This window comes from Tympanuchus pallidicinctus, unplaced genomic scaffold, assembly GCF_026119805.1.
Source record: "Tympanuchus pallidicinctus isolate F22 unplaced genomic scaffold, pur_lepc_1.0 scaffold7, whole genome shotgun sequence".
NCBI lineage: Eukaryota > Metazoa > Chordata > Aves > Galliformes > Phasianidae > Tympanuchus > Tympanuchus pallidicinctus.
Window position 1 is genome coordinate 17,417,077 of NW_026294791.1, and position 17,074 is coordinate 17,434,150.

At 40.2% G+C, this 17,074-nt stretch overlaps 1 protein-coding gene across 7 annotated transcripts in view; it reads right to left on the reverse strand.

The window, feature by feature from the left end:
• PLPPR5 (phospholipid phosphatase related 5) overlaps positions 1-17,074 on the reverse strand; it is a 165,129-nt gene that overhangs the window by 30,877 nt on the left and 117,178 nt on the right. For 6 of the 7 annotated variants that reach the window (XM_052665584.1, XM_052665583.1, XM_052665587.1 and 3 more), the window contains one exon: positions 12,159-12,347. The exons of the other annotated variant lie outside the window; for it this stretch is intronic. In XM_052665584.1, the coding sequence (XP_052521544.1) occupies positions 12,159-12,347 (189 nt within the window). The remainder of the gene's footprint in view (positions 1-12,158; positions 12,348-17,074) is intronic. 7 annotated transcript variants of the gene reach the window in all.

Below are 17,074 nucleotides of genomic sequence, written 5' to 3' on the forward strand. Positions count from 1 at the left end.
GTAGATAACCCAATAAAACAATTTTATGTTTTTTTAAATTAAAAATTATCTTCACAATCAAAGAGTTTTGAAAGCACGACTAGCTCCACTTGAGTTATAACAGCCTCTGTATAACTTTATCCTCCTCAATCCTAATCTTGAGAATACAACATAATTGCCAGCCAAAAACATAAAGGTCATTAGCTTTTTCCAGCTGAAATCAAAGGTAAAAAAAATAACCACTAATTTTAATAGGATTAGTTGTGAAAACTTACGGCACTGTAGATAAAAAACAATATATCAAAATGGAAGATATATTTCAGCTATAAATGACATACCAAGAAGATAATAAAACCAACAAAACCTATAATTTTTACAAGGGGGTGGTACTACCTGTTTCAAAATTGGTATTTCAAATCATGCAAGCTAGAAAGAGAAGTCCAGAATCGTAGTGCTCACAGATAAGCATATTATCTAAAAATAACTCTTCTTAAAAAAAAAAAAGCCTTCACACAGTGAGCAACAATTCCAGAAGATCCAGATGTCATTAAAAACGAGTTAAAAACACTCAAAAAACTATTGCATGCAAAAACTTTGATCCAGAACTATGAGAACTTTATTCTGATTTGTCTCATTTCAGTTGTACAAAATATTAAGTGTAGAAACAGCGCTAGAAACACTGAGTAGAAAACCCACACTTCTACTGCCCAAGAAAGCAGAAAAAAAAAAAAAAAGCCCAGAAAAAACGACACAAAAACAACAGTCATCAAACTAACACAAATGAACAAATGAAAGCTTTCATGGAAGAAGGAACTACAACTTGTACAGACAACTCTGTCATGGAATCTAAGTGAATGGAACCATTTCACATCTGAATTGTCTTGCAGGAGACCCACAGCATAATTGCAGGTATAGTCACTAGAGATGCTGAGCAATGAGAAAGGATCAGAAAGGAAAGGAGATAAGACCCTCACTCAGGTGGTCCCCTAACAGCTGGTATGCGCAGGTAGAAAGCACTGTTCACCATTCACCTGCCTCTCTGTTCTCAGTCTTGAGAGCTGTAATTTGACAGCATGCAATTATTTCTCTTTAATAATGATATCGTAATAAATGAATATGCTCAAGTGATGTTTATTAATGAAGGCATAGAAGTGGGAGCAGAGAGTTGTTTGATTATCAGAGGTTTTAATGTTTACTTAAATCTCCTTGCAAAAATGCAATGGCAAGGAATGAGCCAACAAGCTTTTTTTAGAGCACATCCCATCGCTCTTTATTTGATACATATGTATGCAAATGCAACGTCTCAATAACGATTCTGTACGTACTGCAGATCAAACATGGGGCATTTACTTTAGGGTTTTGTGCAAATATGACTTACATTGCTCTTGTCTCTCTTTCAACTCTGCTACACCATGTCTATTTTAGCGCTCCTGCCACAAATCCAGATGGCTGCAGATGTGCAGCTGGCAACACTATGTTGTCTGACCCTGTTTAGGAGTTTATACAATGCAATGCTTGAATTAAGAGGAAGTCCCAAGTGCCCTCATTAGCACAGCAGCCAATGAGCTGAAACAGAAGCAGCAAGAGTGGGAAATTTCAGCAAAAAATTCCTAGTACAGGAAATGCCTACAAAACAGAGGGGAGATTGTACACTTTGCTGTGAAGACAGCAGAGCATAAAAACGGCTCTTTTAGGCAGGCTACGGTACTCTGAAAACTAATTGCAAAGTCTGTAAGCCAAAAAAAATCCCAGCTACTATTCTCCAACATGTGCCTCTATTTCCTTCCACTCATATAATCACGCATGTTGGTTTCCTCAGCAAAGCTCACCTTCTTTGCATAGAACTACACAGTAAGCTAACAAGTTGCTGTCTTTATCAAACAATTTCAAAAAAAGCTCAACTGGTGAGAGACATGTTTGAAGGATAAATTAATCTATTTCACATCTATTCTGCGAAGTTCTGACACTGTCTTTGCGGTAGACTTTATAGGACTTGGCATTTGGTCTTCTCTGTGAAGACAATATATGAGTATTTGACAAAGTATATAATTGTTACATAAATATATTTATACATATTCTGCTTTTAATCAGGGTTGAATGTAATCTTTCATTACTTGAGCAATTTAAGCTCAAAGTATGCTGCGTTGAAAGGTGCTTTTACACACTGCAATATGCTAACCCTCTTGGGTTAGCATATCCTGGTACTCTTAGGTATTCTGATGTGGTGAACTAATTTCTTCAGGCTTCTTTTCCACTGTTTTTGACATTCAAGGTTAAAAAGCATGTGAATTCAGTTATAAAATAAATCAACCCTCTAAACCTGGCTGTTTCTGGCTGCACATTTTACATACACATGTAGGTAAACATATCAAAGATTTGAGTTTGTTTTTGTCATTGTTGTTTGTTTTTCTTAATGATGTTTTTTTGATTTTTTTTTTTTTTTTTTAAGAAATAGCCTCTGCTTTATGATTTCTTCCACTGTAGAAGTCACAGAGCCATCACAATTCAATTCAGAAACAAAAGAAATTCCTAGTAAAAGCGCAACACTGACTCGCTAAATGGCTCAATGAAAAGGTGCTATCAGCACCACTCATTCATACATGTCACTCCTCTCAGGAAAGCCCTTCTGTTCAAGGCAGCACTGTGTCACATGATGAAATCCCACCAATGCTAAGATATTTAATTAATAAATAGTACAATTCTTTCTACGCAGAAATCTCAAAGCTTTACAGAGAAGCCCAGTTTCACATTTCACACCCAGGTAGCAAAGGCGACATCCTGCTTGGGTGCCCAGACCCTTTCATCACTGCACAGCCTGACACAGTTCACAGCCTACTCTGTACATTCATTCTGCCAGATGCAAACATCCACAAACTACTCACATACCCTAAGGTCAGCCCGCCTACAAATCTCAACTGCCTTTGCTAAATATTCTGGAAGAGTCCCCAACGAGTCACCCAAGTGCTGATGTGAGCCAAGCATGAGCATTTGGCACAGAAGGCCCCCAGCAGGCAGGATGTCCCTCTCACTGCCACGTGCATATCTATGGCATGGTGCAGCACAAGCCCCTGCTACCTCCCTGGGCCTCTCGGGCACTCAGGCTCACAGCCTTGAGATGCTCAGCAGCCGCAGCCTGAGAGCAGCCTCAGCAGAGCATGGGGGCACCCTGACATTGCTGAGGGCACACACCACAGAAAACCATGGTGCTGGGAGGCTCTGGACACCAAGTTCCACCTATGTAAACGTGATCATACTGCTAAAACTCATGCTCTGCATAGAGATGAATATGGCTGTGAACAGGGAGGGCAGACAGCAGGCAGCAGCAGGCCAACCACACTAGAGCCAGTTATGAGCAGAGCTGTGTGCGCAGGCAGCCTGTGCACCCGCACCACAACATCCAACAAGGTAGCTTGTATTGGTTGGTCTTAAATTAAAACTGATCAAGCTAAAATCCTTTATCTCATTCTCCCCAAAGGCTGTAGGTAGGTATGTGGCTGGTCACAGCAGCTCAGCTGACCCATAATTAATAAATCTTTAAGCAGAATTAATTCAGTCATGTCAGAGCATTAAATTGGTATGGACATGTCACAGAAATCTTTTTTACTATCCAAAATAACTACACTGTGAAGTTGAGTTCCACCTTGACTCTAATTCTTAATTCTTGATTTACAAAGAGACAAGATATAAATTGACAAAAGAAAATCCTCATAATATCATTCACAGATTGAATGACAATTAATGACTTCCCTTCTAGAGACAACAAGAAAACAACAAGAAAAGTTCCAGCATAAAACAACAGGTGTTTTAATATGTTTTGTAAAAAAGAATCAGAACAGCAGAACAGTTGGCTGGCTTTTTTAAAATTTTTTTTTTTTTTTTCCTGAAAGTCCCTAACCATATGCATGTAAGAGGCAACAAGTCATATTTGCAGAGGAAAAAATGTATTCATAAAGAATAAACCCCTTTGAACACATAACTAGTTGTACATGAATGCAAATATATAAGTTATTAATGAATCACCATATTATAATTGTATAGAGAGCATTCAGAATATTAATAAAGTGCATGCAAAATTGCAAATAACAGTGTATGTTGTCCAAAATAGCAAGCAGAAGTGGAATTCATAGCTTACTGCTTTCATTAGAGTTTAACAAGACAGTGGTTTGTTTTTCTTTTTTAGTTTTATGGTGCCTCCTATCCAGGAAATAGAATACAGGATCAAGATCCAATTTTAAAGAGGTACTAAACAAATTTTGAATTACTAGTAGATTTAAATTTATAAAAACTAATATATCCAGTAATTTTTTTTTACTGCAGATTTGTTACTGCTTTACGCTGGATATAATTATGTAGCTTCCATTGCTCCAAAAGCAATGCCTCCTGTTTCTCCATGGAAAACACAACAGATACAAAGAGTAAAATAACACTGTTCAATAAAGCAAATTCTCAGCTACAAAATATTGTTTTTCAACATAGTCACCACCATTAACTATGCGTGTTTGCCAGCCTGCATGCTGCGTTTGTGCAGATCTTCACCACTGGAGGTAAACCACTATTGCCACAGCTGAAACACACACCTCACCGCCTCACTGAGCTCACACCCCTCTTTCATCTTCATACATGTTCAGCAAGCATCAGTGAATGTTAGTGGGTATCATTTTTCCTGCGTGGAGGAATACAGTGACACACCTTTGCTTCACGCACACTGCCACATCAGACACCATTTGTCAGACTGTCCCTGTGCTGCTGTCTGTCACACAGCCACAAAAAGTAACAAAATATTGGTGGGGAGTCTCAACCTTTACTGCCAGACCCACATCCACCTCTAGCATCACAGGTCAACATAATAAAATAGGAAGCATTACTTTCGAAGTGGCCCTTGTATATAAATGCTTGCAGGGGAGGTGAAGCAACATGAACAAAACCAGACTTCTCATCAGAAGTAGAAAGTGTCAGAACTTTTGCCTTCCTTTTCCAAAGCCAGATTTGCTGTACCATAAAACAAACATTAACACTAGTATATTCACAAAGGATATTCATCATTGGAACACCATGTCCCAGGATGCTTTCTGAATACTGGTGATGTGGTATATCCACCGCAGATATAATCTATGAGGTATTGCACCTTAGATAAATAAGACCCATTTATGGTGAAAGTAAGGCCACCAAGCACTTCAACGTATCTGAGAGAAGCTACAAGAATATGGTAAGGATTTTTAAACATCACAGTGCTGAAGGTTGAAAACCACTGCTAAAACTACTTAAATTTCTACTTTGGTGGTCTGTTATTTTGCATCATATGGACACTCATCTCTTCAATCCTGTACAATGCATAATGGACATGAGCTGCTTGATATCGTGGCTGATTATTACTTTGAGCCTATTTTAGATTACAAACTGTGCATACAAATTCCCTACTCGTATGGTGCAGGATCAGTTGGATTAACAATTTCTCACTTACATGTAAGCGCATCATTTATAGGACAAGCAGCCATTCAGCTGCTGCAAACAGCACCCTGTCTGCCTTGCTCACATCTGCTTGCCACTTTCCATCCAGAGAGCCCATCAAGGGATGAAGCATATGGCCTCGAGATGGATCATGTTTGTAAATGGTAATGGTTTGTAAATTCAAGCACAGCAGAAATTATAAATTCAATTGGAAGTACAAACATGACTTGCTGACATCATTCATGTAGCCCATCACAGAATAAGAGGAAGACAGACAAAGAACTGTGACAAAGCCCACAGTGGTAGTGTATTTTTTTTTTATCTCCTGGTTACAGCTCTGTTCAATTAGTGGTTTCACTCTTGGATAAAAACAGCATCAGACTATCAAACCATGTATCTGTCTTGCTAAGTGTCCCAAAAGGCCAGTACTGACATCTGGTACAGAAGGTTACTGCAGACCTTAACTGTGTGATGTAGTTTTTGTTCTTAAGTAAAGTCACAATGCAATTGCCCCTTCACAAAGGAAGAGGATGAGGTAAATAGCCTCAACTCTGCAGCATTGCCCTCTGTCAAAAAAAAAAAAAAAAAAAAAAAAAAGGTTTTGTGAAGGGAAAAAAAGTGGGAACAGAGGAAGAAGAAATAAAAGAAGTTGCACCTGTGTATGCAGGTTGAGTGAAGAGTTATGAAGACAGAGAGTAAAAAGTCCCTTCAGGAAGAAATCGATCACAGAGTAAACAAAGGATTCTGGCAATTGCTTCTTCATGCAAAGTCTAAACAGCTGTCTGTCAAATGTGCCAGTAAGAAAAGAGCACACACATAAGCTCTCAAAGATATTCCAGGACTGTTGAAACACCTCACACAGTAAGAGGTAGAAGACAATTTCTGATATAATTAACAATACTTCTATTTGCTTTCAGAGGACAAAACTGATCTACTAATAATCTCCAGCTGCATTATCATTACTATTTCCAAGACAGGACACAGAGACACTCAGATATTGGAGGTCAGTACCTACCAAGGCAACTCATTGCTTCTGAGAAGAGTGTTAGGGTAGGCTGAGAACTTTGCTGGTCAGTTCCTCGCGTTTGCCTTAGAAAATGTGTATGAAAACAAGCATTTGAATAACTCACTGGGCACTCTTAGATTTTTTTTTTTTTTTTTTTTTTGCCCTTTTACACAGAGCTGCTGACAATTGTGCATCCCTACATTATTTATTAAGTTTTCCTAATTTAGTTCCAGCAGAAGTGACAAAACAGCTTAGTTTCCTTCAGGATGCATTGAAGTCATTTCTACTCGAAGAAGCAGAACAGGAGAGAAGCCTTTTATTCTGCCCTTACGCCCTGTTGGTTGGGTTTAATTTTTTTCCCAACAGTATCAAAGTATCCACAGAAGCAAACAGTAACAGCCAAGAAGGAGGAAAAAAAAAATGCTCAAAATAGACAGAGGAAACATTTGTGAAGGTGGTGCTTTCTTCTGACTGAGGCCAGGAATGAAAATCATTTGAAGCTCTCAGGTGTGAGGGGAATTCATAGACTCCTGGCACAACAAATTCCCAGAAATATTCCTTTTTCAGAACTCTCAAGTTGTGGGGTTTTTTCTTCCTAAAGTTGTAAGAGATAACAGAGTACTTTCATGTCCCAGAAATGGATCACAAGCCAGCACTCTTTTTTTATGTGCAGCACTAAGTTATATCAGAGTAAAATCATTTCAGAGTGAACTGCAGCTTAACTAAGGCTACTCTGACAAGAACATTTTGAAAACTCAGTCTGACAAAATCAGCTCAGCCCTGGTATCACACTCCATGGAATTGTAGGTGTAAGAAGGAAAATAGAAACTAGCAGATTCAAAAGGAAGGGAGACAGGCACACGCCCAACCACATCAGCTCTATGGATTGGAAACAAGCAGTGCATCCCCTTCAGGTCTTTGCCCATCCTTCATCTATTCTTGACCTGCCCTGGACTGGAATTACTGAGAGATCAAAGGCAGCAGAGATGAGAGGCTTCTGACATTTGTGCTGAGCCTTCAAAAGATGGCTCCTTTCTCTCTTTATTCCCAGTTACCTTGTTGTTTCTTAAAGAATCAAGATACCGTACATCCTATAGGTGAACAATGTTTCTCTTTTCCCTTCTCAGTTTCTTTGTTTGTTTGTTTTGGACAGGTTTCAAAATTCCTCAAAATTCAGTAAGAAGAAAGTTACTCGCCAAACCTAACCTGAAGGCCAGAACATCTGTTTTTTGTTGTTGGCCTTGTTTTTACACTAATTCCTTGCCTGAAATATGTCAATTTAAAAATTTATCTGATCTAAAAAAGTACAACACTTTGTCTAAATTGAAGATACTGTTTTCAATGATGCTATTAAGAGGATTATGCTAAAACAAATCAGTCTTTAATTGGTTTATAGAGAATACATGAGTATCTAGGCAAATAAAAGTGTATGTTTTATGAGTAAGTACTATAATTATCTGCTTGTTACTTGGAAATAAAAACAAACAACATTAGCATAATAAAACTGTTTGCACATCCTAATGAAAATGTGTCATTATCTCCTCCTGACTTTAATAAAGCAGTCAGCGTATATCATCAGTCCAATACACTGAATTTTACACCAGGTGTTAGATAAATTTTTATTTTTATTTCAGGTGATGCATATTAGCATTTGGACTCACTGAAAGAGTCCTTGAGCACGGTTAACGGTATCATAGAGAGGTGAAAATTAATAAGATCTACTAGAAAGCAGCAGTGCAGAATTGATTGCTCTCTAGATTCTGAGAAGAATTTTACAATCTGGAAGCTGAAGGATTAGCCTGACGTAAATTTCCCAAGCTACATCTGTCATAAGAAGACTAAAAAAGCAACCGGCCCACTGAGCAAGAACTGGCATTTTAGGAAATGGCTTAAATAGCACAGAGCTCTCAACTAATACATCTACACTCGCTGCATATTTGAGTAGAATCAAATCAAGAACACATTGCTTGTCACCTTCACACCTGACTCAAGTGCTGAAAGAAAATAAAAAGGTATTGAGCATTCCAGCTGTCATTGCTACAGACAGTAGAAGCACAGGCATGCCCAGCCAGTGTTCACTCTTTCAACTTGTGTCACCAAGACAAGCGGGAAGTCGCAAGCACATGGCAAGTGCTGCCTCTATGGCAGTCTCATCCTCTCTTCCTGGAATCTCCTACGTTGGATTTCCACACACTTCTGAGAGCAACTGCAACCTCATCAACATTACATAGGACATTCTACTGTTTATCAGCCTTATGCTTCTGATGTAAACACATCTGCTCACCCAAAGAATTACTTTACCTATGCCCAAAGGTGACTTTGTAAACCTTCCATAAATATTAGTATTAGATTGGAATGGAGCATGTTTTGTTACATAGCAAGTTGCAGCTGTATACAGCCATTAAAAGAAAGAGAAAAAAGACATCATTCAGGTCATCGCAGTGGAAGAACTTACAGCAACAGAGTTAACAAATACATACAACCGTTAGAAATAATCCACACAATATAGACTGAAAACCAACAATATATATGTTCTGCTCAAGAGACTGGAAATCAACTGAAAAGAGGGAAATGAAATTCTCATTCTACAGAATAACTGCTGGATTCCTCCAACTGCTGTTATGCCTATGAAGTTACAGGCGCTTTGAACAGTAACCTCTATATATGGACAGTAAATTGTCCACCAAAGTCAACAGCACAACAATTTAACTTCTTGCTAGCTGCAACATGATATAGGAGACATTTGAAATACTTGACATAAGACTACAGAAATTCAAATTCAGCAAATACTAAGTGCAGAGTATGAGACCCAGTTTCAGATCCCTATATTGCAGCAGTGCAAGCCAAGTGTTGCTCAGCAAGCAGCCTCTGCTTCTGGGCAAGGGCTCCATTTGCCAGATCCAAACCCTGCAGACCTGTGACCTGACAACCAGCTGCGGCTGTCCTGGAATGACCTGGGACTGGCAGGCGAGAGAAGCAGCAGAATTGAGAACAGAAGTGTGGCAGTGATGTGGCACTAGAGCTGCAGGAACGTGTTACTAGGAAGCACCGTCTGAAAGACTAACCTGAGAACTTCCAGGATTAGCATAGTGCTCACAGGTACAACCCTGTCAAATGACCCAGATCCTGACTGATGCTTCAGCAAATGCCTGCGCCCTGTGAGCAGACACTGCATGTCTGCTTCTGCAGCTCTGGTTTGGCACAAGAGCAGTGGAGAAGCAGCTGTGTCCCAGCTCACAGCACCCACTGCTGATGAGGTGCTCACCAGGACAGACCAGCTACTCGTACTTTACTTTTTCAGATTTTGGATACCAAGTATGTGGAAAGAGCAAAGTCACTTGGAAAATCCAATTTTTCTCATTTTAGAGCAACTTAAAGAAAATTCAATGCAATGGAGCCCTTTATGGAGTCACATTAGGGAAATCTGGATTGAAGCACTTATAGCTCCAATGGAAGAAGTGCCAATCCTACAAAAGAAATAAATAAATAAAATAAAATTAATTGTTACCCTGAACACCAAGGTATGGATCCTCCAGTGATCTATCTCAAAACTCCAGAAAAAGCATTAATTCCACAAGCCAAGCTAACAGAAATAAAAAAAATAAGCGTTACACTAGAGAGTGCAGCTAGTTAGAAGCTTTGGACTAACAAAATACTGTGACAAAAAAATGCAACAGAAGAGAAAAATTCAGAAAACAGCAGTGAATTTTCCACAAATCATAGTACTTTTTCATTCATTCAAATCCACATTTTTCATAGGTCTGTGTTTGCATCCTCACAGGCAGAAATATAAAAACAAATCATGCAACAAGTACATATTTCATTTATTAAGAAAAAATACACAGAGCACCTATGTTCAAAATATCTTTAGACAAAACAGAAAGAAAATGGAACAGAACACAATTAATCCTTGTGAAATCTTAACAAGGGAGTTTTACTACCGCTAAAAGCATACAAGCAGCTTTCAGTAGAAATATTTCAGTAGAAATATTGCCCTCATCACTGCTTTCAGTGAAAGACAATTTTCATTTCATGCATGACAGAGCAGCTGTCCTATGAAGCACTAAACCCAGGAAAACTGCCCAAGGAAAATCAGAACAGAATTGTGTCTGTGGCTGAAAGATTCTGCCTTTATTTAATAATGTTAATGATTAGATTTGGTGCTGCTGAAGTCATAAGATTGACATTCTCAGAGGCTGAAGTCTCCATTTGGTAAAATAAAAGTTAAAATTAAAAAGTGCAACAGTCACCTGCAATGTGACTTTCCATGCCCCGACCCACCAGTGCATCTCATTTGCCTGAGACAGTTAAGATAGCAAGAGGAAGAATAGTTAAATACCATTAAATTCCATTACTAAGCGTCTACGGAGGCTAATTACAAAACTGGCAAACCAAAATGCCATGGTGATTTCTCTGATGTAATCACCTAACACCCAGGAAATGAATGGAAACAACCAATCCGTTTTGCTGACACACATTAGGAAAGAGCGAACTCCTCGTGAGCATCTGACAAAATCTTCATGATATCCGGAGTCAAACATAAGAAATAATTAAAAGCAAACCAAACATTACACACAACACCAACAAGATAACCTTCAAAATCTCAACAGCATTTAAGGGTTCAAAAGATCAAACAAGCAGACAAACAAAATAGTCAACTAATTGATATTAAAACAAAGAACAGTAAAACAAACAGCTGTACAGCATATTTTGCTAAAGATTGTTCATTCTCTAGAATGAAGAAGTTCATTCTGTAGAAGAAAAAAAGAACAAATCCACTGTAAATGACTGCAGTCTGATATGTTAAACAGTAAAGCTTAACCCAACCATGTGATTTTGTTGGATGCTACCTCAGTGCTCAACAGAATGCTGTCTGCAGTTACAGCAGCATCAGCTTCATGAAGTTTTCTGTTCCCAGATTTTATTTTATTTTTATAGTTCACTGAAAAAGTACACAGCCATTAAAGCTACTGCCTTAAGAGGCCTCCTCCTCCTGTGAAGGTGTGTTGCTTTTTCTACTGACAACAGTCCACTAAAATGAACTCTTTACAGGGAGTTTGTGTCCATGTAACTGTGTGTGCACCCAGTAACACTGCATCTAATCCAGCCCTGATGGCTGCATACTCCCATCTTATTCCTTCCCAGTCGGGGATCTTTGAATGACGCTGATGCCCTCGTTCTCTGACAACACAAACAGTGCATGCAACAATTCCCTCCTAGCTTTTTTTCCCAAAACCAAAAAAAAACCCAGTGAAATAAACTTTTTTGATGCATTCATTTAAATCTGACTGACAGGTCACAGTGCATTACAGACACAGGTTCAGCTTGCATGCACATCGGTAGATGTAACATACAGAGATGACCGAATTGAGCAAAAGCAATTTAATCCATTGACAACACAGTTCATTTTCATGATAAATAAATACGCTGTCAGAGGGATTGGTATTTCATTAATACCAGGTGAAGCGTTCGTTGTGGTAGCCAACAACCAGAAGTCCCTGCAGGTAGCCACCTGCCTGCACCTGACACACGCTTCAAAGAGAAACAAAACCACCCAAATAATATTTAAAAAAAAAAAAACCCAAAGCCAGCCAAACAGGACCGCCAATACACGATCCAGTGCTTATATAAAGCGATGCTAAAAATAAACTTCCGAGGCGCAGGGCAGGCACAGCAGCTCCCTACTGCCGTGCCCAGGGCAGCCCGCGGCGGTCCCCCTGCTTACCACCAGCACGGGCACGCCTGCGGTCAGCGAATAGAGGAGCACCGGGGGCACGGCGCTGCTGTCCTCCGGGCCCGGGTACGGTTTGCGGTACGCGCCCTCGTAGCAGAAGAAGCCTTGCACGTTGACCGCGAAGGTGTCCGTGTATTCGAAATAGTAAGCCAGCATCACGGTCCCTGCCATGATCACCATCTGGAAGTAAAGCATGCTGGTGAGCGGAGAGGGCACTCGCATGTACGGGGGCTCCGGCGGCCGCGGCGGCCCCGCTCCCCGGCGGCATCCACCGCGGGCGCCGGCGGGGCGGGGAGCGCGGCGGGGCGGGGTAGGGCAGGGCAGGGCTGGCGGGGGCCCGGCCCGCCGCTTCGGTACCGGCTCCAGCGAGGTGCCGGCTCGAGCAGCGGGCGGGCGGGCGGAGCGCGGAGGCAAGGGGGCGGCTTCGCCCCGCCTCACCCCGCCCCGCCCCGCCCAGGGAGCACCGCGGCGCCGGACCTCAGCCCTCCCGGGAGCAAAGGAGTCGAATCCAGAGCCCCGGCTGCCGCGGTAGAGGGGCTGCCCTCGCCCCCGGAACGCATCGCTGGCTGCCCCGGCCCCGCCTGGTAGCTGTATGTGCAGGCGTTAAAAGCCTCAAACGGGCAATATATGCTCTTCTGTATACGGATAACTGCTAAAGGAATTCATGCTGAAAGCTTTCATTTAGCAGCTAACGGATAGCTGCCATAGCCCAAGTAGCACCTCCAAATAAAACGTGAGTCTGTTTCAGTGCCAGAAAAAAAAAATCACACAGACTCAAACCTCAAAGCGTTCTACTTAAAAATACCTATCTGCACATCCAAAGAATGAACAACTGCGCCCTGTGCTTGCACAGAATCACCCATGTGCAGGCTCTGGTCCACATGCTGAACATCAACAGGCAAGATGTTCCTTCCAGACACCCCCATCCCTGCACCGCACCATGCTACCACCGGCAGCAGTCTGTAAGAGACTATTTAGCATCAAAGATTGCACTTGGCCTACTGAATCACAGCTGTTAGAAATAACAAATTGCATTGGATAGCCCTGCTTTTCTAACGTGCAATCATTCTTCTCGCATTGCACTTTGGGTTTAACTGTTTGCTTTCTTCTCCTTTCTGGAGAGATTTGTTCATCTTCAGCGCTGTCAGTTCCCATGTATTTATTTTTAATTGGCCCTTGAAGAACATGCTTTTCCCTTCTGGATTCCACATCCAGTCTATTTTTGCATGCTCTTAACATACCCCCCAGAATAATCTGAATCATGCCATTTGCATTGCAGTCTGCTCTGCATAGTTGCGTACCTTTGTGAATAATGCATAGTGAGACATGAGACATCTTGTGGTGAATTCTGCCTAGCACAGACTTCATTTTCCCCATTTCCTTAGTGCGGAGTCCAATATCCATTATCAAACACACATCTTAATTTCCCCCTATGGGTCACAAACAGATAGCTACATTGTGAAGGCATAAGGCCCAAATCCAGGAGCAAGACTGCAGTGTGCTCAGCTCTTCAGCTGCAGCCGAGCAGATGCCCCAGAGGAACACCAGGAGCTCCTCATGTACATCTGTGACTATGGCACAGTATGCTGCTGCATGATGAAGTTCCACTACCCAGCTAACAAAATATTTCCACGTTTTGCTATTAGGAGCCTAAATCTGTGTTACAGATACACCTGGAGTGCCATAGGAATGAGAGGACAGAAGTCCTGCTTTATAAGCATTGTGAAGCTGCTGTCAAAATCCCTGAAGGATTTTTGAAAGAATCTCTAGAGTTTACAAAGCCCAACCACCTTGTCAGCACAGCTCCGGGCAGAGGCTTTTTGGGGCTATGCCATCAGCTGACAAATATCTCAAAAGCCAGAGATTCCAGAACCACACTGGACAAACCATGCCAGTGTCCAACCCTTGACAATATTTCCATTCATTAAACCAGAACATCATGCGTTCTGTGCCAGGCTCAGACTCTGCTCCTATTACTGGGAACCCAAAGACAAGAATCTGACTCCATCTTCACCACACTCTTTCAGTCTAAGCTAAATTACTAACACTTCTGTCTGTTTGTATATCCATATCCTCAATGCTCTGCCTTTTCTGATGTTACACAAATGACAGCAAGTAGGTATTGACTGCCATCAGATGAAACATAGATTTTCCTCATTGTCATGCTTCTCAATTTCTTTAATAGTCTTCTCCATGCTTCTCTAACTTTACAGCAGTGATGCTATTGAAGCTCTAAGGTCTGGCTTCCAGGCATTTAAACATACAGTATGCAACAGGAAGGGATAAATCTACTAGATGCAGTATTCACTTGTATTATTGGCTAAATCTAGTGCTTCAAATACTACAAGTGAATTTGCCATTGTAAACTAGAAAGCACAAGATTTAAGTTGCAGAGGAGCTTTAAAGTTACCAATTGATTTAAAATCTTCATTGATACAAGACTCTGATCACAATGAAAAAAATTAAAGAAAAAAAAAAACACCCTATAAGTGTTGCACAATCACCACAACAATCCCAACAGCACTACTAATACACATTAGAACCTGAGAAAGATTTCTTGCTCCACTGTTGTCCTTGGTATTTTTAATAGCACATTGACTTGTTTGCATGTTGCCAAAGGATTGGTTCAGAGCACTCTGAAAGGCTTAGTTTCTTGCAGCTGGTAAAGTGGTTTAGTTTCTGTCTCACTTGCAGACATTTAAAAAAATCCATGTAATTGATGGTTGCTACAGTTCTGCCTATATAAGTTGACTGCTGCAGTAGCTGAATACAATCTGTTACAAAATGAATTTTTAAAACGCTTAAAAATGCATAGGCAAGGCAAGTCCAAGCTCCAGACGACACTACAACACTGAAAGCATTATGAAAGGCAGAAATACAATAATTGCAAATATTTTAATAGTCACAAACAAATTCCCATTGTTGCAAACAGCCTGCAAAGCATGGCATGCACATCACTGGCTTGCTTTTGTAAATATGCATTTAGCTGATCAAGTGAAACCAGAGCTATACTTTTTATTATAATGAACACGATATTCATTGGTTGCCCAGTTAAATACGTAAGCATGTATTAAATGGAACAAATAGAAGTGAAAGAACACATTAGCCTTCAGTGACTAACACAGGCAGCTAAATATATTCTGCAATTACAGCATTCCCTGCTGATTTATATCAGTGATATGCAGTGACAGCAGAATGGCAGAAAAAAGCCCAGAACCAATGATTTTAGTTTCAGAAGGGTACTGGTAAAATTGCCAGTTGACCTTTGACGACAGACAGACTGGTTTTGAAACTTTCTTGGGAACAGTTCCTCTGATCTTAGAGCAGGGGTTTCCCCTCAGAGTTGTCATAGATCCATCTTGTTATTTTCATTTGCTACTTAAAATTAAGTGAAATATCATCTCAAGAGACACAATGGAGAGCAATGCAGACAAAAAGAAACCTTAGCTCCAGTGATCTGTAATACTCTGAAATCACAACCCCATAACTAGGACATATTTCCAATTCAAAAACAAATTCATTAATCCTTCATGTGTTCTATATCATCATTTCTTTTTAAAATAATTTTCTAGTTATAAATCAATTCTATGGCAAAAGGCAGTAAAAATACACAGTCAACGCAACAAAGCTTTCCTAATGGGAAAACTTGATATGAAGTCATCCAGCTGTTTTTACTTTTTTCTTTCATGCTTTATCAGAATGATAAAGATGCATTTAGCAACCCCATGGAAGTTTCCCTGTTACATCTTCACATTACACTAAAACAGCCTCTTCAGAGGGGAATATTGCATCTATTTTGATGATACAACAGCAGTGAAGAGAAAGAACAAACTGAATTGTTAGAGACCTCCGGCTTATCAAGGCAAATTCAGCAAATAGATGGAGAGAGACTTGCATAAAAACTTATCCACAAACTAACTTAAGAAGCAAAGGGTATCTTTAATGTATGAAAAGCTTTTCAGAAACTTCATCCAATGGTTATTAAAATCCTAAAGGCTGGGGCATTTGCCAAGTTGGATACCACCCTAGACAGCCTGATCTAGTGGCTGACAATCCTCTACACAGCAGAGAAGCTGGAACTAGATTACCTCTTAAGGTCTCTTCCAACTAATCACCATTCTATAATTCTGTGATACTACCAAAATTATGTTCATAGGAGCATCATAATGCAAGAGAAAAATAATTTTCTAGCAAGTGGAGCACAGTGAAAAATCAGAAGTGGAATCTAATTCCCAAAACACCCACAATATGATTCAGACAAATTAGACATCTAATGTAAGTTTTTCATATGGTCCTAGCATGGAGTTCACATAGAGAGACAGCTCCAGCAAGTGACTAAGCTGTACTACATTAGAGCAGGATGAATCATTCCCTCAAAGTGCCATTCATCCCATCCTGAGAAATACCAATGCCTGATGATACCACTTAGAACAATAAATCAAGTTCTGATGACTAGCTTAGACTACCACCCATCTTTTAAAGGACTGCAGTGAGATGTGATCTATTTTACTCTTAACTTTCACCTCCACATCACTAAGTTAGTTCCAAAATAGGAATTATACTTCTCCTGAATCACACAGGGAGGGGAAAAAAAGTAGTAAAATTAATAGTAGCATAAGCATTAATACTGTATTTGCCTTGCAGTGTCACGTAGAGCTAGACCCTGTTTCCACAGAAGGCAAAATTTTGCCCCAGTAATCTTGGGCACCTCATACAGTGCAGTACAAGTAAATGAAAGAATGAACAGATGGAGATAAAGCAAATGAGGAGGAGGACAACGCAACAATGAAATGATTGAGTTGGATATAATGAGTAGTAGCCACAGCAAATTAGTTGCCTGGTCAGTGTTTACATCAATAAGATATTTAGTCTTCATAAAACTGCTTGCTATCTTCAAATTAAGAAGT